Here is a 25,117-nt window from a genome sequence, read left to right as displayed (position 1 = left end):
ATGGTCAATTTCTCTTTTCTGGGCTTTAGTTTCGTAAACTAGGAGATGGGGGGTAATAATCTAGACTATTATCTCAAGTGTCCATTTTAGTTGTAGCATCGTCAAAATACAATCTATTTGTTGAGCCGTAGCATTGCAGTGCGTAAACAGCACTGTGGAAATTGGATACCTAAATAGTGGCTTTTCCTCAAGAACAAACCGTTTCAAAACTTACTAAATACTAATAAGCCCTATGGCTCAAATCAGGCAGCATCCTGTGACGTGACTCAGGCCACTAGGACTGGAGACATGTAGTACCAGATCAGTTCAGTTGGGGTAGTTAGGTAACAACAGTTGTGCACTCAGTGGTTGCCTAGTAACCTTGAGCGTGAAAGAAGAGTACCTAAATATCACACCGTATACCGTTAAAAAGCATGAGAGAAAATAACGATGTTAAACAAGTATTTTCGGCAAAAACAGAAACAAAATGGTATATTTCTCCCGCAACTACAACTCAGTCCCTACATTTTTACCTACGAAAAACCAGGCCTTCGGTGTTTGGATCTACTGTCCAAGCCAACGGGTAAGTTTTCTATCAGTCTCCAAAACATTGCAAGGGGAAAACAGAAACAGCCTTTAGGTATCTACATAATTCAAATGCACCCCAAAGGAACTCTCCTCCAGCCAGGGAGCGTCTCTACAGCGAATATCCTTTCGGCGGGCTCCTCTCCCAGTTCAGGCCTGCAAAGCAGACGACTGCACTTGCCGTGGCCAGGCAACGGTGCGAGCATTCCGGCGGGTTAGCCCCGCCTCTTGAGGTGCTTTCGCCCCCGGAGCCCGGGACCTCCTCCTCTCATTGGCGAGCGACACGCCAGCGGTGGGCGGGGGAAATGCGTCAGACGGCGCGCTCACTTCCGGCCGGGGAGCGCGCGGGTTGATTCGTCCTCTCCTCGGCCCCGGGTGCTTGCAGCTCGGAAATGGCGGGTAAGTTCCCGGGAAAAGTTTACCAAAGGGAGGGGACAGCCAGGTTTGGGACAGAACGTCGTGACGGTGGTGACAGTGCCCTCCTCGAACTTTGGGGCGCTAGCCTGGGTTCCAGAAGGCCTGCTTTGCCCTGGAAGCGCGAAACTCGCAGCGCAACGCAATTCCTGCCCCCGTCCCCAGCTGCACGGTTTCTGTGCCTTCTGCGAAGAACGCGGCCTCTGCGGAGGGCCGAAGAGGCCAGGAGAAAGCGCTGTGATTTGGCCTTGTAAGGTGCCGGATAATGCCTTGAAGCCTGTTTTTTCTTGTCCTTCCTCTTGCCCAATGCTGCCTTGCAACAACTAGGCAGGTTCCATTCCCGCCAGCCGATTTTAACGCTCAGGTCCTCCACTTTCGGGTCCACCTTACGTTATAATCAACTTCTGAGCTAGCGTACTGCTGCCTTGCCCTGCACTAAGGCTCTCACTTGAATCTTGACTTCGTAATCGTCTCCTTAATCTCTCTCCCTTGAGTATTCCTAGGGTCTATTTAGATTTTCTTTGAAAACAAGGTGGTTCTCGCGTTCTTCCTTCATTAAACTCTTTTAGAGGTGTGTAACTATAATTCTCTTGTTCATTCTATACTCCTTTTTTACTGAGTCTAAAGTTCACATTTAATAACTAATAACTATTATTTTGTACGTGTATTAAGATTGTTTTGTTGTGAGTACATGCTTTTTTTGTTTTTCCCCAGTTACTTATCTTTTGAGTGATGGACAGTTTTTATTTTTTTTTATCTTCCCAGTGCCCTCATAGTAGTCTCTCTCTACTTACGTGGGTGTGCTGGATAGACAGGCTATAGCATGAACTCTACAGATGATTAAGAAAGGGCTGCTCTACCAGATAGAGACTGTAGGGTTTGAGGGTACACTGGGACTATAAAAGAGTGGGAGTATATGTATTGTATAGGGTGTACGTATTATAAGAATTAAACCTAAATTTAAGTCTCAGCCCAACCACTTAGTAGTCTGGTGCTGGTAAGCAGCTAAACCTCTAATACGCCTGAACTTTTGAATATGAAATGGGGCTGATATATGGGGTTGTCTATAATTGTGGGGATTAAGCTAATGTACGGTTTCACAAGTTAAATTTTGTTGCTTAGGTTATCCATAAATTCCTTGAAGTGGGTTCTGTTATCTCAGTTTTATAGAAAGGGTCCGGCAAGACAATGTGCTCTAATTCACAGATCTAGAAAGTATATGGTGAAGCCTGGATTTGACTCCAGGAATTATAACTCCAAACCATTCATCTATACTTCCTCAAGTTTTCCCCATTTTCTGTTTGTGTGTTTTAGCTACTGAAGTTTGTGGCATGTCATTGTACCCCTTCTTTCATTTCTGTTCATGGCTGTTTTCCTGAATTTTTACTAATTTTTCATGTTACCAGGAGATTTGTCATCTCGGCTTGAAAGTTTCTCTTGATAATGATTTCTTCCATGTTAATTGTTTATTATATATTTTGATGAGTAGTCACCTTGTAGTAAAACCATTAGATTATGTTAGTGCCCATAGTTTATGGCTTTTTGCAAATATGGTAAAAAAAAAAACTTAATACAGTGAAAATTTCTTTCTTTATGCTGTCCCCATTCTTTTATCTTTGAGGTAACCATGGTTACCAGTTAATTGTGTATCTTTCCTGAGATAATTTATGCATGATGGGTTAACAGTTTTTAATAGTTGATGTGGAGGTACTCTGGGTAGAATTTTTCAAATATTAGAAATGAAATGCTGTTGAAATTGTCAGAGAACATTATCACTTTGTTTCTTAGTGGACCAGTGGCATCCTTTTTATATTTCTTTTAAAATGGCTACTTAGATATAAGTCCTAGCAGATAATTTATATTAGTATTAAATATTCAGAAATGTTAATAGTCTCGTGTTAATTTTCAGGGTTACTCATTTTTGTAAAACAGGCCTAGTTCATAAGCCTCTGTCTCAAAAGTGGTATTTTTTCTGTTTTATGAGGTAGTCATACTCAGTACATTAATTTAGGAGTATATAGAGAATGACCTGTGTTTTTATGATCTGTTACTTAACCTTTATTCCACTTCTAATAAGAACCCTATTTGTAGGTTTGCCTGTTTAAACCACCTCCAACCAGACCTTTTAAAAACATTTTCTCTTAGGATTTGGTGCTATGGAGAAATTTTTGGTTGAATATAAGAGTGCAGTGGAGAAGAAACTGGCAGAGTACAAATGTAACACCAATACAGCAATTGAACTAAAATTGGGTATGTATGCCATTTCTAAGTGGTATTATGTATGTACTGTGTGTGTGTATATAATCTTTAATTTTAAATTTAAAGCAATTTACAAAAGAATAATTATACATGTGAATATATGGTATTCTGCATTTATTGAACACATTCAGGTTTTATTTTAAATTAAAGCCATCCTAGTAGGTATAAAATGATCTTACTGTGGTTTTGGTTTGCATTTCCCTGATGACTAATGATGTTGATCATGTTTTCATTTGCTTATTGACCATTTGTATATCTTTTTTGTGGAAGTGTCTGTTCAGATCCTTTGCCTATTTTTTAATTGTCTTTTTATTGTTTTAATATATTTTAAAACTGCTAATCTTCCTGGATTCTCTTACTGTTTGGGGGAGTGGTTTCAGCTGATTTTCTTTGTTTTTCTCAGCATGCAATTATATCATCTGAACACTGTAGTAAATTGACTTTCTTTTCAATATATATGCCTCTTGTTTTGCTCTCTTCTTGCATTGCATTGGCACACTTTCAGAACATTGTTAAAAACATCATCCCCATTTCTTAATGAGAATGATTCTAATATTTCTCCACCAAACATGATCCTAGCTTATCACATTAAAGCATATTTTATTTTGCAGTTTTTATTCAGACATGCATATTATAGTTTATCGAGTGCCATTTTGGTTTCCATAGAAATAGTATTTATTGTTAATTATATAATGTTGCCTTGACTCTCTTGTCTCCTTCAAACTGGAACAGTTGTCAGTCTTTTCTTGACTTTCATGACCTTGACACTTTGAAGATTACAGGCCAGTTATTTTGTATTATGTTATTCAATTTGGGTTTGTCTAATGTTTGCTCATAGTTTATTTCAGGTTATGCATCTTTGGTAGAAATTATCACAGGAGTGATGTGCAAGTCTCATTGTACCCTGTAGGTTTTCCTTACACTCCCAATTCTTTCATTTATTTATTTCTTATTTAATGAAGTATAACTTATTACTCTCATTTAGTTTAGTGCATAAATGTCCCTGACTTTACCAGTGGTAGCCCAATTAATGCTGGCTTCTGTGTCTTTTTTTACATGTCCTTTTCATTATTTGATTACTTCATACTTTGATTACTTTCTGGAACGGTATGTTCCATGTTCATCTGTTATCTTTACTGCAGCTCTGGAATCAGCCATTTCTCCAAGGAACCCTGGTTTTCTTTTAGTTGAAAGTGGTATTTTAAAGCCATGATCTGCTGCATTGCTGTGTCATTCTCACAATGAAAGCAGGCCTTCTCAGTGGACATCTTTGCTCCTTCCCTTTCAGTCCCTGCTCTCTGCAAGGTGATTACTCTTCTGATTTCCTTCACCAAAATTAGTTTTGCCAGGTTTAGAACTTTATATAAATGTAATTATGCACATATACTCTGTGACTGGCTTAGTTCATTCAGCATGTTTTTGAGGTATATCTCATTATTGCCAGTATCAGTGGTTCATTCCTTTTTATTATTGAATACTATTCCATTGTTAGATACATCACTATTCACCAATTAAAAGACTTTTCAATTGTTTCTAGTTTTTGGCTGTTATAAATAACTCTGCTAAGAATGTTCTTGTACAAGTCTTTTTGTGGACATAAGATTTTATTTTGGATAAATTCCTAGAAGTGGATTTGCTAGGTCATAGAGTAGTTACATGTTTAGCATTATGAATTGTTTGCCAGATTGATTTCCAAAGTGCTTTAATATTTGTGCCAACAATGTATTAGAATCTGGATACTCCACATCCTGATGAATATTTGGTGGTGTCAGTTTTTAAAATTTTAAGGCATGTAGTGGCATCTCATTGTGGTTTTAAGTTGCCTTTCCCTGATGCTGTTTAGTGTTCCTTTTTCATGTGCTTATTGACCTTTTGTATATCTCCTTTTGTGAATTGCCTGTTCAGAATTTTGCCCATCTTTCAATTGGTTTGTCTCTTAATTATCATGTTGTAGGTGTTCTTTTTATGTTCTGGATATGAGTTCTTTGTGCTGGACCTATATTTTGTGCATATTTTTCTCTCAGTCTGTGGCTTGCCTGTTCATATTCAAAAAAATATTTTTGATTAGGCAGAACTTTTAAAATTCTGTTAATACAGTGAGTTATACTGATGGATTTTTAAGTACTATTTCACTCTTACATGCCAATATATTACCATTTTTCTACCTTACTGGATTCTTCTTGGTAATATTTTGTTAAAAATTGTATCTTTCTTAACAAGATAGAGTGCTTTCTATCTTCTAGTTTTATTTTGGTTTCAAGGCTTTGCTGCCCTAGTAAAATGAGTTGGGAACTTTATGTTCATTTTCTGAAAGAATCTGCAAAAGATTGGTGTTATTTAATACCAGTAATATTTTTTAATGTTTGATAGAATTTACCAGTGAAGCTTTGTGTGCCTTTAGTTTTCTTTGTCAGAGGGTTTTTAACTACAAGTCTAACAGATTTAGTACTATTCTGAGTTTGTTTCTTCTCTTACCACTTTTAGTAATTTTTGTCTTCTATGGAATTTGTCCATTTAATCTAACTTTCTTGGCAGAATGTTGTTCATAACATTTTCTTACTACCATTTAAATGACTGTAGAATCTATCCTAGGACTGTAGAATTCCTTCTTGGGGATATTGGTAATTTGTGTTTTCTTTCCTTTTCTTAATTGGTCTGTCTATGAGATTATCAATCATCAACTTTTTCAGCCTTTCTCTCTTGTCTTTTTTAAATCTCCTTTTCAGTCTTTATAATTTCCTCTATTATTCTTACCTTAATTTGCTTTTTAAAAACTTCCCTTCTTAAGGTAGATATTTAAGCAACTGATTTAAAATTTTCCTTTTCTAATATTGGCATTAAAATTAAAATTTACCTCTAAATAGTGATTTAGTTGCATCCCACTAATTCTGTTTAAATGCGGTTTTTATTATTGTTCAGTTGCAAATTTTTCTATTCCTTTGTGATTTCTTCTTTGACTTAATGGTCACACAGAAAAGTGTTGCTTAATTTCCAAATGTGTGGGACTTTTCCAGCTATCTTATTACTGATTTCTGATTTAATTCTATTAACATAAGATTATTTCAGTCCTTTTAAATTTATTGAGACTTGTTTTATAGCTCAGCATATATTGTCTGTTATGGGGAATGTCCCGGGTACACTGGAAAATAATTTGTGTTCTGCAGTTTTATATAGGAGTCTATAAATGTCAGTTGGACTAACAGTGTTCTTCAACTCTTTTATATTTTTGCTAATTTCTATCTCCTCTTTTTTTTTTGACAGGAAACAAACTCTTTAATTCATTTTTTGAGGCTGTTTAGCCTACTACCAAAATTAGACAATAATAAGACAAGAAAATAAAATTTTTCTTAGAAACGTGTAGAAGTTCTAGTTGGTATATTAACAAATTAAAGCCAAAATGTATTATAATATATGCTATAACTAAGAAGAATTTATTCCATGGAAGGAAAAAGTACTGTTGATCTCTGTCTCCATCAGTTAGAACAATTGAGAGAGGACTGTTGAGCTCTCCAATGGTAATTGTGAATTTTTCTATTTCTTCAGTTGTCAGTTTTTTTTTACTTGAAGTATAGTTGACATATAATACTATATTTGAGATGTACAACATAGTGATTCAACAATTATTTACATAATGAAATCTCACCACAATAAGTGTAGTTACCATCTGTTATCATACAAACATGCAGTATTATTGACTAAATTCTTTATACCCTTACTTTCATTGCTGTGACTTATTTTATAAATCAGTTGTCAATATTTATTTCATGTATTTTGAAGCTCTAATATTAGGTGCATACAGATTAGACTTGTGTCTCCTTGATGAATTGACTCTTTAATCATTATAAAATGTTTTTTCTTTATCTCTGCCTTCTCTTTAACTCCTTATCTTGCCTTATATTAAAATCTACTTTGCCAAATAAGTCTACTTTGCAATGAGAGTTTTTGAAGCATGGGAGAAATAACAGCATGTTTATATGCTTCTCTCCATCAGAGAACAGAAAAATGATTCAGAAGAAGAGGAATATTTGCAGAGTGATATTCCTGAGAATGTGAGAAGGGAAAGGATCTTACTCATTGGTGGAGAGATTAGTCTTAGATAGGAGCATGGATAATTTCTTTAACATAACAACAGCACATTGTGTGGTAATGGCTGCAGTAAATTTAAAGGAATAGAGAGAAGTGATAGTCTGTGCAGATTCTCTTCTGTATGTTGTTTCCTAAGTGAATCAAGAAGCAAAGTTGTACAGTGAGAATGTGATTGTATAAGTTGTTGGAGGTTTGTGGAATAGTCATCTTACCAGACAAGAGGGGTGAGTGAACTTGAGAACTATGGTATACTCGTCAGGTAGCTCTGAGGGCCCACTTCACGTTAGTATAAAATGAGGTCAACCACATCAAGGTGCAAGGTTGTAGCAAAAAGTGGGTATATAGTTAGGTTACACTAAAGTGGAGTTTTAATGGGCTGGTATGACAAAGACTGCAGTAAAGGAGATGAGGATGTTTACCAGAGAGTGATTATGTTGATTGGCAATGGAATTCTATACTGGAAAGTGAGGAAAATAAGGATACAAAGGAGGTGAGGGACCATGAAATTGTGTACTAATCAGTACATTGTACGTCCTGGTGGGGGTTGAAGATTGTTAGAATTGGGATATCACAGGGAATGAGCTAGGATGAAGTAGTGGTTAAAATTGTATAATGTTTAAAATAGAGGTTAAAGGGGCATAGTTACCAGTAATGATAAATAAAGGCTAGGTGCATGTCATGGAAAAAAGTGGTTAAGGTACAGTGAAGACATGATTCTTGGAGGAGCAATCAAGGAATGAGAGGCTGGGTTGGAGATTAATTTTCATGACTTTTAAGTCACGAAGATTTAAGTCAGATACAATGTAGGAAGGAGTGACATTGAGCCAGGAGCTAAATTTCAAAGAATGAGGGAGAGACATAGGGGACATGATCTTCAAAACTGGTTTTTCTTAGGGTATGGAGGTAGAGGCATTAGTCTGAAACAGGCAATGGGGAGCAAGAACTTTTGTCCCAGCAGTTTGAGTGTATGAAGGAGAAAGTAGCTACTGTTTGAGAAGGCTGTGAGGGAAGCAGTGTCCTCAGGGGAGAGCCATGTTTGTAGATTATTAGAGCAAGAAGGGGTAGGAGAAAATTCAAGGCAGAGTTTGGGAATACGGAGGATTTTGGTCATAATTGACCTGTAAATTTCACAGAGGTTAAAGGGAGTTGGGAGGGGTGGAAAGTGGCATTGGATTAGTAGTTTTATGCTATTGTATGGGGATGAGACTCCAGGTGATAAAAGATAACCTAGGAACTTGACTTAAGTTTATTGGAATAAAGAATAGGGTAGAATTAATTATGATGAAATTAATTATGTGGAATATTACAACGTTGTAGGCTGGTAGTTCTGATGGGAATGTTGCCAGGAGCATACTGGGCCCTGTTTTCACCCCTGCATCTTAAAATAATATAATTAAACTTATTTTTCAATTTAGCATGATCAGAAAAATATGTATTGGACAAAACACTAAGATTTCAATTACTTAACACAGGATTATGAATAAATTTAAATATAATCCAGAATATAATTAGATTCTATGAGGAATATGTGGCAGCATTCCTGAAGCTACCTGTGAGCTGAAACTCATTTATATTTGCATTGTGAGCAGGTTGTCCATATGTAAAATACTGAAGTATTCATTAGGCAAACTAAAAGTTGATTAAATTAATATGTCTTGGTGATTTCTTAATTTGATTTTTGGCCAATAAGACAGTTGTGGAATGTGTTATGTATCTTCTCCCTCCAAAAATTATAGAAGTGATTCTGAGAACTAGAAAATTCAGAAACTGTAGATAGGAGTGGAAACAATAGGACATATATTCAAAAACAAGATTCATTGCAGGTAGTATGCTCTTTGTTGGCAATAAGGTGCCATTTAGTAGTATTCCAGGCCCTCATCTTCCATTTTTCTCCAAAAAGGTGAGTGACAGGTTTCCTGCAAAGAAAATTTTTTTCAATTTCATTTTAAATGACTCTAGTTTTTATAGTATATGTTTCTCTGTTGGAATAATACATATTTTGCAGAAATTTTGGGAAGTGCAGAAGAATATAAGAAATAAAAATTACCCATAATTCCATCATGTGTGTTATAACTACAGTACTTCTATATTAAAAATTGGGGTATTTCCTTCTAACTTTTAAAATTACATAGTCATGTTATCTCTCATGAAACTGAGGTCACAGTGTCATGTTCTGTTCACTTAAATGTGCACTATGGTCATTTTTCTGTCACAGGTATTTCTCAGTGACATTGTGTTTAGTGATTATATAAACCATTTCATGTTTATATAATTAATTTAATCATTCTGCTGCTTGACATTTGGGTTGCTTGCTTGCCAACTCTTGCTTTACTGACATATACATTTTTTAAATGAAAAGATGAATATTTGTGATATCCAGAAGAGAGTTCACATTTTGTACATGTAAATATGTCTGATTGATTTAGCCTTAAACCCACACTACTAAGCAACTTTGTAAACTGGGCTTTTTGGCATCATTCATCTATAAAATGGAGGGAATAGTGGTACCTACCCTGTATAGCTCTTATGTGATTAACTAAAATAATGTTTATAAAATCCTTAGCAAATTGCCTTTTACACAGTAAATGTTCAAGTGACAACTAGTAATATTGCTAATAACATTATTGTTTTGTGTGTGACCTCCTTTAAGAGTATATCCAGTGTTCACACAAAAACTTGTACACAAATGTTCATAACAGTATTATTCATAATAGCCCCAAAGTGGAAATATCCCAAATACCCATTAACTAATAAATGGGTAAGCAATTATTGTATATCCATACAGCAGAATATTACTCAGCCCCAGAAAGGAGTGAACTACTGATAAATGCTACAACAGGGATGAACCTTGAGAACATATTAAGTGGAAGAAGCCAGACACAGAGGCCACATACTGTATGATTCCATTTATGTGAAATGTCCAGAACAGGCAAATTTAGAGATCTGGCTTAATTTTTTTCATAGTAATTACCATACTTGTATAAGTTTTTAAATGAGAATAGAAAACTCGTTATTTGTCTCTTCCCTGTTAAAAAGATTAACCTCTGTTCTTTGTGTCCCTAGCACCAGTTGTTGATTCCTTTTATTTAGACCTAGTAGTATTTACTTAAAGAGCCCTCTTCTGAAGAGAGAACTTTCTTTCTAGTCTCTCTTAATGATAGCCCTTGGAATGTCCCTGGTACCTTCTCAGTGTGTAATCCCCAGGAGCTTTGGGGCAACTTTTTAGAAATCTGCCTACTGTCATTGAAGGTTGTACAGTGAACAGTTTTCATGTTATATAATGACTAATATAAAAACTTCATTTATTGTGTATTTAAAGAATCCTCTATAAAGTACTTAGTATTAGTTTGAAAGACTTTTTCTTCGATTCTTAAATTTAAAATCTAATCAAATTCAAACCATAAATAATTAATTATATATTTGCCTTAAGCTATTTCAGTTTTCATTTTAACTAAAAGATTTATCACTGTGCTTTAATTTTCTTTTCCGATTTTTTGTGGACTAAATTTCATGCTAAAATAGTAAACAATTTAGATGATAGGGCATTTGAAGAAGGCCAGTCCAAATTACAGAAGTGGTTATCATGACTAGGCTTATGACATTTTTCTTACTCATTACTTTTTTTCCATATGTGTCTTTACCCATCTCAGTCAAAGTGCTGCATATTAGAAACAGTAGTTTGAAATTAATTTTTAATTTCTAGGAGTCTCCCAAACATTTTTAAACATCAGATATGCAGCAGGGAATTTTTAGGTTAAGAGGCTTAGACCTAGAGGACTGCTTTTTTTGTGAAATATTATAAGAACAAAAAAATACAGAGCAAACTAATGAGTTTCAGTGATTCCCTCACTCAGCTTTTTCAGATTGTAACATTTTGCTGTAGTGGTTACCCAAGGTTTTTTTTCTTTCAATTTTCATAATGAAATTTATAAACGCATAGAAAAGTTGAGAGAATATATAGAACACTATTCACCTATGTCTGACAACTAGACTTAACAATGAACATTTTGCCATGCTTGCTGTAATATGTGCTTTTTTGCTGAATTATTTCAAAGCTGAACATCATGTCAATTCCCTCAATAGCACATGTCCTACTATGTAAATATTCACATATGTAATTGCAATACCATTATCATACCTAAGAAAATTAAGGGTAATTCTTTTACATCATATAATTTTCTGGTTCCTCTGGTTGTCCTTGAAAGCATTCAATAGCTTTTTCAAAAAATTATTTAAATCAGAATCCAATCAAGGATCATGCATTGTGTTTGATTTTAGTGTTTCTTTTCTCTTTTTAATCTAGAACAGTCCCTCCCCACTACATGGAAATCTTCTCCCCATGCCTTTAATTTATTTGGAAGAGTAAAGTCATTGTGTAGAATTATTAGACAAATTTACATTTTGTGTTTGTCTATTTCCTTTTGGTAGTATTTAACTTTTCCTTTACCCTCTGTATTTCTTACAAATTGAAAGAGATAAACCTGGATTCGAGTTTGGATTAACATTTTCTGGTAAGAAAACTTCATAGGTGATGCTGTATATGTTAAATTGTATTAAAACTGGAGGCATATAATGATGGTCTATCCCAACAATGAGTGATGCTAAGTTGATCACTTGGAAAGGTGGTGACTGCCAGATCTTTGCAGTAAAATTATGTCTTTCCTTCTGTAAATCAGTAATCTGCTAGATGATACTTTGGCACCTCGTGAATGATCTGCTCTGTGAGGAGAGTATTAGAAATTTTTCATCTACATGTTATCTTTTCATTCTTTAGTTATATAATATGAGCTATAAGAAATACATATTTGGTCATTTATATGACCAAATACGTATTTCCCAAGTATATTGGTCTTCATCCACAGTTCCTGAAAACAATGCAGAGCCTTAAAGGTGAAACAGGTGTTTTGTCGTTGTTGATAAGGGACTTTTGGACCCCCCAACCCAAGGTGGGGGTGCTGGAGGTTGAGTCAGCCAGTGGCCAATAATTTAGTCAATCATGACTATGCAGTGAAGTCCTCAGAAAAACCCTGGAGAAGAGCTTCTGCTCCCTCCCTCTCTCTCTCTGCTCTATTCTGCCTGCTCTGCTCGGCTGGATCCTGCTTCTTGGTCAGAGAGAGCTTCTGTCCTTGGGGAACCAGAACGCCTCCATGCGCCACCAAGCCAGGCCCCTAGCTCCATGAGGATAGAAGCTACTTTATTTGGGACCTTGCCCTGTGTCTCTTTTCTTCTGGCTGTTGTATCCTTTTAAACTAGTAAATGTAAGTGTTTTCCTGCATTCTGTGAGCAGCTCTAGCAAATTAATCAAACCTAAGGGGCAAGTCATTGGAACCTCCAGTTTGTAGCCTGTAGGTCAAAAGCACAAATAACTGCCTGGGGCTTGTGACCGGCATCTGGAGTGGCAGGTGGAGGGCAGTCTTGAAGGACAGAGCTCCCAACCGGAGAAGTCTCATGCTGTCTCTTGGGCAGATAGCATCGGAATTGAGTTGAGTTCTCAAGACACCCTGCTAGTGTTTGAGAACTACTTGGTGGTGTATGTGGGGGGGGAATACCCCCTCCCACATAGTCACAAACACATTGGAATCATGTCCGGGAACTCAAATGGAGTTATACTATTACTGCTGTGTATAATATTGTTATTGTTATACATATATGTGAGTAAAAAAGATACCATTGTGTTTGGTGTTGGAAGAGTGGGAATCACAAGTTGCTTAAGGGTTTCTTTCTTGGGTTAAGTTTTTCTACATAAGGAAAATTGTATTGGGAAAATGTCCAGTAATATCATGCCTCAAAATAAATACAAGTAAAAATAACTACAGGGTACCATTTCCATCTTAGATTGGTAGAAATACAGAGTATTCACAAAGGAGTCTAAGAAGATGCTGGTGGGTGTGTAAACTGTTAACAATACTTCTAGAGAGAACTTAAGCAGCATTTTAAAAAATATTTTTACTCAGGAATACTTTTACTACAAGGAATTTATCCTCTATATACTTGTAAATATACAGCAAGGTGTATATATAGGAGTCATTGCAGCCTAACTTTTAATAGCATTAAAAAAACATAGAAATAATATAAATATAATCTTTCAGTCATAAAGAGTGATGTGATGATATGGACGTCATCAAACTCAGATTATTCTTGTCAGAATGTTTCCTACAGCATTCCATTTTTATTTCCTTGATGCTGTAGCTTTTCTTACCTCAAAAGTGTCTTTTGGTTTTGTTTTCTTTTACTCATCATTGTGTATAAACATACAGAAAATGAAAACTAAATTGGATGCCTGTTTTCTAATTCTTAGAGTCAGTAGGGATTTGATGCCGAAGCACTCAAAATGATACTCTAATTTTCATTGTTTATATGTCTCATGAGCATCTTGTGTAAATCATATAATGGAAAAATGACATTTTAAGTAAGAAAAATGTTGGCTGTATCCTAGTTGTAGTGAAATTCTTGAAATGGAAATACCTGTCACCTTTAATATCTTCAATTTAATGTATTTAGTATCTCTCTATATTTTTTTCTTTTAAACAGTTCGTTTTCCTGAAGATCTTGAGAATGACATTAGAACTTTCTTTCCTGAATATACCCATCAACTCTTTGGGGATGAGTAAGTAACTTAGTAAGGTATTTGCCAAATAAGAATGGCAAAAAAAATCTATTCCTTTTTTTTTAAGATTTAAAAGTCAGACTTTATTTTCTTTACTGTTATTTTTCATGCAATTTATTTTAAGATATTTATTAGAATGGCATTTTTGACATTGAGACACCAATTTACAATATAATGCCTATCATTTAATTTTATAGATGCATTATCTCATTTAATTCTCACAACATTTGTAGTGATGGTAATTACCATGTGTTATGTTGTGCATACATTGGTGGAATTGGATAGTTGCCTAAGGACATATGAAGAGCCAGATTTCAAATTCAGTGTTTGACTGCATAGCTCAGTTTCATAACTACTACTTTTTTTTCCTATTTCTTTGCTATGCTGCTTCTAGTACAGGATATACTCCCCTAAAGCTAGAAAGCTCAAGTTGTTATTCTGTGACAAGTAAGGCAGTTAAGAGAATTTTATTTTTTAAATCAGCTTTCAGTATATGCCGTGAAATTGTCAGTGCAACTCTTTAATTTCCTATGCCTTTATTACATTATTAGAACACTCAGTTAACATTTTTTTTAACTTCTGGATTTGAAAAAAACTTCAAATTTGCCTGAAGTTGCAAGAGTAGTTTTCTGTATATCCTTTATCTAGATTCACCAGTTGTTAACATCTAGCCATTTTGGCTTTAATCTTTCTCTATTCTTATGTAAGTAAATTGATATGTTGTTGGTTTGAGATATATCTTGATACCTTACTCATAAATTCTTCAGTATGTATTTCTTAGGAAAATAGCCATAAGTAGAATTTTCAAAACTTGGAAAATTTAACATTGATACAGTACTGTTTTCTAATACACAGTTCACATTTCAAATTATGCTTGTTGATTCCCAGTGATTCTTTTATAACAGTTTTTTTTTCCTATCCTGGATCCAGTGTAGAATCATGTTACATTTAATTGTCATATCTGTTTGGCATCTTTTAATCTGAAGCAGTTCCTCATCCTGTCTTGTTTTTCATGACATTGAAATTTTGGTATAGATATCCTAGTTTTATAAACCTCCATTTTGGATTAGTTTGTTTCTTCATGATTAAGTTCAGATAACACATGTTTTTGTAGTACAACTATAGAAGTTGTATGTGTCCTTCTCATGTGTGTCATATCAGAAGGTCCATGATGTCAGTTTGTCCCACTGTTGGTTCACTTAGTTTAGAGGTATCTGACAGATTTCTTCACTATAAGGTTAATATTTTTCCCTTTGTTATTTATCTGTAATCTGTGGGGAGATACTCTGAGGCTGAAAATAATCCGGTTTCTCATCAGACTTTCCCCCGATGGTTGCCAATCCATTAAAGATTTTTGTCTAAATAAGCATTTTACTGTATGTTAGTAAAATGGTGATTTTCTAACTCTGTCATAGCTTCTATATTTATTAGTTAGCATTCTACTACAAGGAAGAGCTTCTCTTCTTCCCCTTATGTTTTTCTTCATTTATATCAGAAAAGACTCAAGAATTTATTTTTTAATTCAATGGGTTATAATCTGTTACTATTATTAATTTTGATGCTTAAATTATCCCAGATTCAGCAAGTGGCTACCCTTTCAAACTGGCTGTTGAGTCCTTTTGATATACCATCATGATTTTGGGGACACTTTACTTTCTGATACAGTAAGATGTTCCACATTTATCTTGTACTTTCTTTAGTAGTTCTGGAGTTGGCCATTTTCAAGGAACCCTGGTAGGGAATGCTATTTAGGCATAGTTAACATTTAAAATATTTCCCTTCATGGCTATTTTCCCTGAGCATTATTTCAACATTGTTGACATATTTAATGTGTTCTTAAATTAACAAATGATTCCTCACAGAAATTTCCTCAGAATTTCTCATTAATGTATCAGATTAGGCATTTTTTATGTCTTTTTAAATATTTGTGATTATATTTTATTATATGTTGCTTCATGTCAAAATTTGATCCTTTTATACTATAAACAATTTTTATTAAGAAATAAAAATCTTTTCTCTTTGCATTCCTATCTTTAAGGAGATATTTCTTTTATTTTCTTCTTCTATTTAAAATCTCTCCCTGTGGTAATATCTTATTGGGTAGAATCTAGTTTTAAGGTACTGTTGCTTAATGGCATTTTGCACACTCACTCATATGTTTTGCATATCATTAAAAGTGGTATGCTCGCATACCTGTCTTCTAAGGTGGACAGGTGACAGTCACATACTCAGGATAACCCTGTATCTAAAGACCTAAGCATGACATAGGTCTTGATCCTAGGATCATTGCCACTCTTTTCTACTGCGTATAACTTTCAGAGTCCTGGAATAGATACTGCTTGTATTTCATTTTTGTAGCCTAGACAGAAATATGGAAATGACACTAGCTTCCAAGCACTCTCTTTCTCAGAATTTACTTTTCTTTAAAAAAGCTTTATTGAGATATAGTTCACCATACAACTTATCTACATACATGTACAATTTGATGGTTTTTAGTATATTCAGAGTTGTGCAGTTATTACCACAATAATTTTAGGACATTTTCATCATTTCCACCAAAATACCCATAACCAATTAGCAGTCACTCCCTTTCCCCCCACCCTTCCTAGCCCTAGGCAATCACTAATCTGCTTTCTGTCTCTGTAGCTTTACCTAGTCTGGATATTGTAGAATTCACTTTTTAGAAGACTCCTTATAAGCTGGAGAAGGAAATAGCAAGGTGTAGATGGGCACCAGGGAGGAGCATTGGAAAAATAGCAGCAGCTCCAGATCTGCTTTCTGACTTCATAGAGGGGTGTAATTAGACAGGTGCTTTCACCACTTTCAGTAGCTCTGGATGTTGGGGAGGGAGTCAAGTGGTAAGTTAGAGGGACTGGGCTTTGGCTGCTTGCCTAGACAGGTACCAGTTTAATGCTACTCCTCTCTGGTTTGAAATGTCTTCTCTGTACTAGTAACAGCAGCCTCAGTAGCAGTAGTAGAAGTGTTTAGCATTTACTGAGTACTAAACAACATTCCAGTCAGTGTTACAAGCAGCTTTACATGTGTTAACTTGCTCATATAACCCAGACAATATCTCTGAGGTAGATGCTGGCATTCCTTTATTTTATAAATGTGAAAAGGTGAGGCATAATTTCATTACAGCCATTTGTTTGTTCCCCCTTTTTTAAATTAGTTTAAAATCTTGAAACTACCCATGAAATTAAACTTGTTTATATAAATAAATAATACTTTGTAATGATTTTATAAAGACTCATTCTGGGGTCTTAGATTACTGCTGTTTTTCTTTCCCTTTCAGTGAAACTGCTTTTGGTTATAAGGGTCTGAAGATCCTGTTATACTATATTGCTGGGAGCCTATCAACAATGTTCCGTGTTGAATATGCATCTAAAGTTGATGAGAACTTTGACTGTGTAGAGGTAAGAACAAATAAATTCATTTTTAATTATTTTGCAATTGAGTATGAAACAGTTTTAAAATGTAAAGGTTTGAGGGAGGAATCTGTTATATAGTAGCTTTAAAACCACATATTCAGTCTTTAATTATGGAGATGATTGCCTGCCTGTCATTTCAGCTAAGCTTATGATCATGATCATTATCTGTGTCTTGGGTGGACCTTCTCCATAAAAACCTTCACTTTTATGATCAGAGCTGTATTTTATTTTTGTTTTACTGTGGACATGAAAGTTACATCTTTCCAAGAGATTAAATGAGATGGAAGAAAATCGCTGTACTTTCTGCTTCATGTAGAAAATTGCTGCAGTTCTAATCTCACAGATTTTGCTAATGTATTTCTTTATGAACATGGATAATTAAGCTGATTGCATTATAAAACTATTTGGACCAAAAGCGGGAAAAGACAAAGAGAGGTACTGAAGAGTATGCATTTGTAACAGACTGAATTTTGGCCCTCCAAAAGACAGTATGACCACAGAGGCAGAGTGATGTGGCCAAAAGCCAAGGTATGCTGGTAGCCACCAGAAATTGAAGCAGCAAGAACAGATTCTCCTCTAGCACCTCTGGAGGTAGCATGGTCCTGTTGACACCTTGATTTCAGCTCAGTGGTACTGATTTTAGGCTTTGCCTCTAGAGGGAGAAAATAAGTTTCTTTTGTCATAAGCCTCCAAGTTTGCGGTACTGTATTAAAACAGCTACAAAAAACTAATGTGAATTTGTGTATCAGGAAGTGGGGTGCTACTGTATCAAATAAATAAAACTAAGAATAATGTCTTTGGAAATGGGTAATGGGTACAGAGTAGAAGAATTTTGAGGCATGTGATAGAAAGAGCATACATTGCATTTAACAGACTCGGCAAAAATATGGATGTTTAAGGAACTGATGAGGGCTCAGAACAAAGTTAGGAGCATGGAAGAGAATATCTATTTTAGAAAATATATATATTGTTATAAATTGAATGTTGGTAGAAATAGGAATGTTAGAGGTACCCTCTGGTGAGGGTTCAAAAGGAAATGAGGAACATGTTATTGGAAAGTGGAGGAAAGATCTTTGTTATTATAAGTCCAGGGAGAGGAAATCCCTGGGCTAAATACCTCTAAAAACCGAAATCAGAGGAGAGGAGCCAAGATGGTGGTGTGAGTAGGACAGTGGAAATCTCCTCCCCAAAACATATATGTTTTTGAAAATACAACTATTGCTAAAAGAGAGACCAGAAGATACAGGAGAACAGCCAGGCTACATCTACATCTGCGAAAAACCAGTACCTCACAAAGGGGATAAGATACAAGCCATATCCCGGCAGGACCCGAGCGCCCCACACCCCAGCTCACCAGCGGGAGGAGAGGAGTCGGAGCAGGTAGGGAGTGGGAGCCCAGAATGGCTAACTACCCAGCCCTAGCCATCTACACTGGGAGCGCAGACACACAGTGCATGGTGTGCTGGATATTAGGGAAATGGAACAGTAAAACCTGAGAGCAGGTCCCCGCAGCCGGCACCCCTGGAACAAAAGAAAAGCGAGTGCTTTTTGAAAGTCTTAAAGGGACAGAGGCCTCACAGCTGGATGGAAGCTTCCCAGCACACTCAGCCCAGCAGCTGGGAATCCTGGGGAACTCCAGGCGCCATAAACCCCTGGGCGGCAGTGCAGCTTGGAGGCCCCTCACGGCGATAAACAGCCTCCTGCCCGTTCCCCCTCCGGCACAGCCCCACCATAGCAGAGCAGCAGCCTGAAAGTGGCCGTGCTCACAGCAACCGTGTGGAGCTTACTCCACAGTGGTCTGGGCAGGAATCAGAGACCCCATCTGCGCACAACTGCCCAGCACAAGTCGCTAGGGGTTGCTGTTCTCCCAGGAGAGGAACGTGAGGAGCAAGCAGGAAGGAATTTTGTTCTCCAAGCTGACACACGTGCCATCTGCCCATCAGCATGAAAAGGCAGGAGAATTTGATTCAGACCAGAATCACACAGACATCCTCCCCTGAGAGGGAACATGGGAAGGTAGACCTAACCAATCTTCCTGAAAAATAATTCAAAATAAAGGTCATAACCATGCTGATGCACTTGTAGAGAAAAATGCAAGAGCTAAGGAAGTAGAATACAGAAGTAAAAAAATCTCTGGAAGGACTTAAAAGCAGAATGGACGAGATGCAAGAGGCCATTGATGGAATAGAAACCAGAGAACAGAAATGCAGAGAAGCTGACGCAGAGAGAGATAAAAGGATCTCCAGGAATGAAAGAATATTAAGAGAACTGTGTGAACAGTCCAAACAGAACAATATCCACATTATAGGGGTACCAGAAGAAGAAGACAGAGAAAAAGGGATAGAAAGTGTCTTTGAGGAGGTAGTTGCTGAAAACTTCCCCAAACTGGGGGAGGAAATAGTCGCTCAGACCACGGAAGTCCACAGAACTCCCAACAGAAGGGACCCAAGGAGAACAACACCAAGACACATAATAATTAAAATGGCAAAGAGCAAAGACAAGGACAGAGTTTTAAAGGCAGCCAGAGACAGAAAAAAGGTCATCTACAAAGGAAAACCCATCAGGCTATCATCAGACTTCTCAACAGAAACCTTACAGGCCAGAAGAGAATGGCATGATATATTCAATGCAGTGAAACAGAAGGGCCTTGAACCAAGGATACTGTATCCAGCACGATTATCATTTAAATATGAAGGAGGGATTAAACAATTTCCAGACAAGCAAAAGTTGATGGAATTTGCCTCCCACAAACCACCTCTACAGGGTATTTTAGAGGGACTACTCTAGATGGGAGCTCTCCTAAGTCTAAACAGATGTCACCAGAGAAAATAAAATCACAGCAAAGAAAGCAGAACACTCAAATACTAACTAAAGGCAAAAAATAAAATCAACTACCCACAAAAGCAGTCAGAGGAAACACAAAAGAGCACACACACACAAAAAACACCTAACACACAAAGAATGGAGGAGGAGGAATAAGAAGGGAGAGAAATAAAGAATCATTGGACTCTATTTATAATAGCTGAATAAGTGAGTTAAGTTAGACAGTAAGATAGTAAAGAAGCTAACCTTGAACCTTTGGTAACCAGAACCTAAAGCCTGCAATGGCAATAAGTACATATCTTTCAATAATCACCCTAAATATAAATGGACTGAATGCACCAATCAAAAGACACAGAGTAATAGAATGGATAAAAAAGCAAGACCCATCTATACACTGCCTACAAGAAACTCACCTCAAACCCAAAGACATGCACAGACTAAAAGTCAAGGGATGGAAAAAGATATTTCATGCAAACAACAAGGAGAAAAAAACAGGTGTTGCAGTACTAGTATCAGACAAAATAGACTTCAAAACAAAGAAAGTAACAAATGATAAAGAAGGACATTACATAATGATAAAGGAGTCAATCCAACAAGAGGATATAACCATTATAAATATATATGCACCCAATATAGGAGCACCAACATATGTGAAACAAATACTAACAGAATTAAAGGAGGAAATAGAATGCAATGCATTTATTTTAGGAGACTTCAACACACTACTCACTCCAAAGGACAGATCCACAAGACAGAAAATAAGTAAGGACACAGAGGCACTGAACAACATACTAGAACAGGTGAACCTAATAGACATCTATAGAACTCTACACCCAAAAGCAACAGGATACACATTGTTCTCAAGAGCACATGGAACATTCTCCAGAATAGACCACATACTAGGCCACAAAAAGAGCCTCAGTAAATTAAAAAAGATTGAAATTCTACCAACCAACTTCTCAGACGACAAAGGTATAAAACTAGAAATAAATTCTACAAAGAAAGCAAAAAGGCTCACAAACACATGGAGGCTTAACAACATGCTCCTAAATAATCAATGGATCAACAATGAAATCAAAATAGAGATCAAGCAATACATGGAAACAATGACAACAACACAAAGCCCCAATTTCTGTGGGACGCAGCGAAAGCAGTTTTTTTTTTTTTTTTTTTTTTTTTTTTAGGTGAGAGTATTTATTTCCTATTCTCTCAATTTAGTTGCATTTATAATCATTATTTTAAAACACTAATACAGAAAAAGGTTCAACTTTAGTATTACAAAATATGTATCAAGTTTAAACAAAATTTAGGTAACAAGGAATGGGGGAGAAAAAGACCTTCTTTCTTTATTTTTAATGTCTCCTTACTGAATAAATTAGAATATGAAATTTTTCTTTTTTTTTTTTTTTTTTTTTGAGAGGGCATCTCTCATATTTATTGATCCAATGGTTGTTAACAACAATAAAATTCAGTATAGGGGGGTCAATGCTCAATGTACTATCATTAATCCATCTCAAGCCTAATTCTCGTCAGTCTCCAATCTTCTGAAGCATAACGAACAAGTTCTTACATGGTGAACGAATTCTTACAGAGTGAATAAATTCTTACATGGTGAACAGTACAAGGGCATTCATCACAGAAACTTTCGGTTTTGATCATGCAATATGACCTATAAACCATCAGGTCAAATATGAATATTCATTTGATTTTTGTACTTGATTTATATGTTGATCCCACATTTCTCCTATTATTATTATTATTTTTATTTTTAATAAAATGCTGAAGTGGTAGGTAGATGCAAGATAAAGGTAGAAAACATAGTTTAGTGCTGTAAGAAGGCAAATGTAGATGATCAGATGATCAGGTGTGTGCCTATGGACTAAGTATTAAGCCAGGCTAGACAAGGGCAGCAAGACATCCACGGATGCAGAAGATTTCTCTCAAAGCAGGGGGGGTGAGGTTCTGAGCCTCACCTCTGTTGATCCCCAAATTCTCACCTGATGGCCCCCCTGCGACTGTGCCTGTCTTAGGTTGTTCCTCCCTTGAGGAATCTTACCCGTCTCTGGCTAACCAGTCATCTTCCGGGGCCATACAGTGAAATGTAAAGTTGGTAAGTGAGAGAGAAGCCATATTGTTTGCAAAGGTTAGCTTTTTACTTCTTTGCAGATTTATGCCCTGTGGCTTCTATGCCCAGCACTTGTCTCGAGGTATCTTTACCACCTGGAGGAATTATGATACTCGGTAAATTCGATATGAGGCACGAATTCTATTTAAGGTTTGTAATTAGGAAGGAAGAAGAAAAGCTATAGATGTAGCATATGAAGGAAACTTGGGAGGATTGATTATTTCTTTGGCATATCTTCTTGTATAGTACCTTAAGTATGTATAGGTTTTAAACTACTAACTAATTTGCACACACATATTAACATAATAGGAATACGGTGACATAAACAAAGCAAATCTATAATTACCAGCCATCTCCAGTGAAGCCAAGAAAACCATTTAGGCACCCTAGGCATTTGTGAAAATTTATCTATGATATGATGGATATTTTCCAACTGTACTTGAACCATCAGACAAATTAAAGCAGCCCATTTCTGGGATCTGTTCACATCCCATATGTTCTTTTAACCATAGATAGTCTATAGTCATGAGATTTTGGGGTGCTACAACTTGCACCCCTCCCAACTCCTGGTTGAGTTCCAACAGTACAGATCCAGTCAAATTCGTTGTCTCACTGTATGCACATGCCAGCCTAGACATCTCCCTCCTCCTTCTTATGGCAAGTCCAGGAGACGGTGGGCTGGATGCAGCCACAACCGCAGCATCGTCCGGATCCCTGTGGAGGCTTTTTGATGATCATCCCCCAGCACGAGTCCTCCAGAGAGTGCTGATGCCGGAAGCTCCTCCTCATATCGTATCTTAGTTCATTTTCTGGGTATCCAAGCTAGGCCTTGATCTTCTGCGTAGAAACAAACAGACCCTTTGCCCACACTTTGACATGCCCTCTATACCACTGTGCAGAACTCATTGGAGGTCAGCACACAGTAACTGCTTTTTTTTTTTTTTTTTTAATTAAGAGAAAGGAATATTATCAGAAAAGAGTACCTCCATAGCTGATCATCTGACACCCTTTAAGTGATCAACATTAAGGATATTTAAAGCATGCGTTGATCTTTGATTTACCAATAGTTTTATCCTGTTAAGGAGTAATCCCCCTTTTCTTTCTTTCTTTCTTTTTTTTTTTTTTAAATTTTTAATCTACACTTACCTGAAGAATACTATGTTTACTATGCTCTCCCCTATATCAGGTCCCCCCTAACAACCACATTACGGTTACTGTCCATCAGCTTAGCAAAATGTTGTAGAGTCACTACTTGTCCTCTCTGTGTTGTGCAGCCCACCCTCCCCTTTCTCCCTCCCCCCCATGCATGCTAATCTTAATAACCCCCTTCTTCTTCCCCCCCCTTATCCCTCCCTGCCCACCCATCCTCCCCAGTTCCTTTCCCTTTGGTACCTGTTAGTCCATTTTTGGGTTCTGTAATTCTGCTGCTGTTTTGTTCCTTCAGTTTTTCCTTTGTTCCTATACTCCTCAGATGAGTGAAATCATTTGGTATTTCTCTTTCTCCGTTTGGCTTATTTCACTGAGCATAATACTCTCCAGCTCCATCCATGTTGCTGCAAATGGTTGGATTTTTCCACTTCTTATGGCTGAGTAGTATTCCATTGTGTATATGTACCACATCTTCTTTATCCATTCATCTACAGATGGACATTTAGGTTGCTTCCAATTCTTGGCTATTGTAAATAGTGCTGCGATAAACATAGGAGTGCATCTGTCTTTCTCAAACTTGATTGCTGCGTTCTTAGGGTAAATTCCTAGGAGTGGAATTCCTGGGTCAAATGGTAGGTCTGTTTTGAGCATTTTGATGCACCTCCATACTGCTTTCCACAATGGTTGAACTAATTTACATTCCCACCAGCAGTGTAGGAGGGTTCCCCTTTCTCCACAGCCTCGCCAACATTTGTTGTTGTTTGTCTTTTGGATGGCAGCTATCCTTACTGGTGTGAGGTGATACCTCATTGTAGTTTTAATTTGCATTTCTCTGATAATTAGCGATGTGGAGCATCTTTTCATGTGTCTCTTGGCCATCTGTATTTCTTTTTTGGAGAACTGTCTGTTCAGTTCCTCTGCCCATTTTTTAATTGGGTTATTTGTTTTTTGTTTGTTGAGGCGTGTGAGCTCTTTATATATTCTGGACGTCAAGCCTTTATCAGATCTGTCATTTTCAAATATATTCTCCCATACTGTAGGGTTCCTTTTTGTTCTATTGATGGTGTCTTTCGCTGTACAGAAGCTTTTCAGCTTAATGTAGTCCCACTTGCTCATTTTTGCTGTTGTTTTCCTTGCCCGGGGAGATATGTTCAAGAAGAGATCACTCATGTTTATGTCTAAGAGGTTTTTGCCTATGTTTTTTTCCAAGAGTTTAATGGTTTCGTGACTTACATTCAGGTCTTTGATCCATTTTGAGTTTACCTTTGTATATGGGGTTAGACAATGGTCCAGTTTCATTCTCCTACATGTAGCTGTCCAGTTTTGCCAGCACCATCTGTTGAAGAGACTGTCATTTTGCCATTGTATGTCCATGGCTCCTTTATCAAATATTAATTGACCATATATGTTTGGGTTAATTTCTGGGGTCTCTAATCTGTTCCACTGGTCTGTGGCTCTGTTCTTGTGCCAGTACCAAATTGTCTTGATTACTATGGCTTTGTAGTAGAGCTTGAAGTTGGGGAGTGAGATCCCCCCTACTTTATTCTTCTTTTTCAGGATTGCTTTGGCTATTCGGGGTCTTTGGTGTTTCCATATGAATTTTTGAATTATTTGTTCCAATTCATTGAAGAATGTTGCTGGTAATTTGAGAGGGATTGC

The 25,117-nt window shown here is 36.6% G+C and overlaps 1 protein-coding gene across 3 annotated transcripts in view; it reads left to right on the top strand.

Moving 5' to 3' along the window:
* The first annotated feature begins 876 nt into the window (after positions 1 to 876).
* HAT1 (histone acetyltransferase 1) overlaps positions 877 to 25,117 on the top strand; it is an 83,857-nt gene continuing 59,616 nt past the window's right edge. Inside the window, exons 1-4 of one of the 3 annotated variants that reach the window (XM_037022919.2) lie at positions 877 to 963; positions 3,124 to 3,228; positions 13,855 to 13,930; positions 17,226 to 17,346. In XM_037022919.2, coding sequence (XP_036878814.1) covers positions 957 to 963; positions 3,124 to 3,228; positions 13,855 to 13,930; positions 17,226 to 17,346 — 309 coding nt within the window. In that variant the 5' untranslated portion in view covers positions 877 to 956. Of the gene's footprint in view, positions 964 to 983; positions 1,234 to 3,123; positions 3,229 to 13,854; positions 13,931 to 17,225; positions 17,347 to 25,117 lie in introns of those variants that run through there. The other 2 variants (XM_037022920.2, XM_037022921.2) reach the window with 2 other exon arrangements.

The sequence above is a fragment of the Manis javanica genome, chromosome 12, assembly GCF_040802235.1.
Source record: "Manis javanica isolate MJ-LG chromosome 12, MJ_LKY, whole genome shotgun sequence".
Classification (NCBI taxonomy): Eukaryota; Metazoa; Chordata; class Mammalia; order Pholidota; family Manidae; genus Manis; species Manis javanica.
Note: the sequence above shows the minus strand (reverse complement) of the source record. Positions and strands in the feature narration are given on the sequence as shown.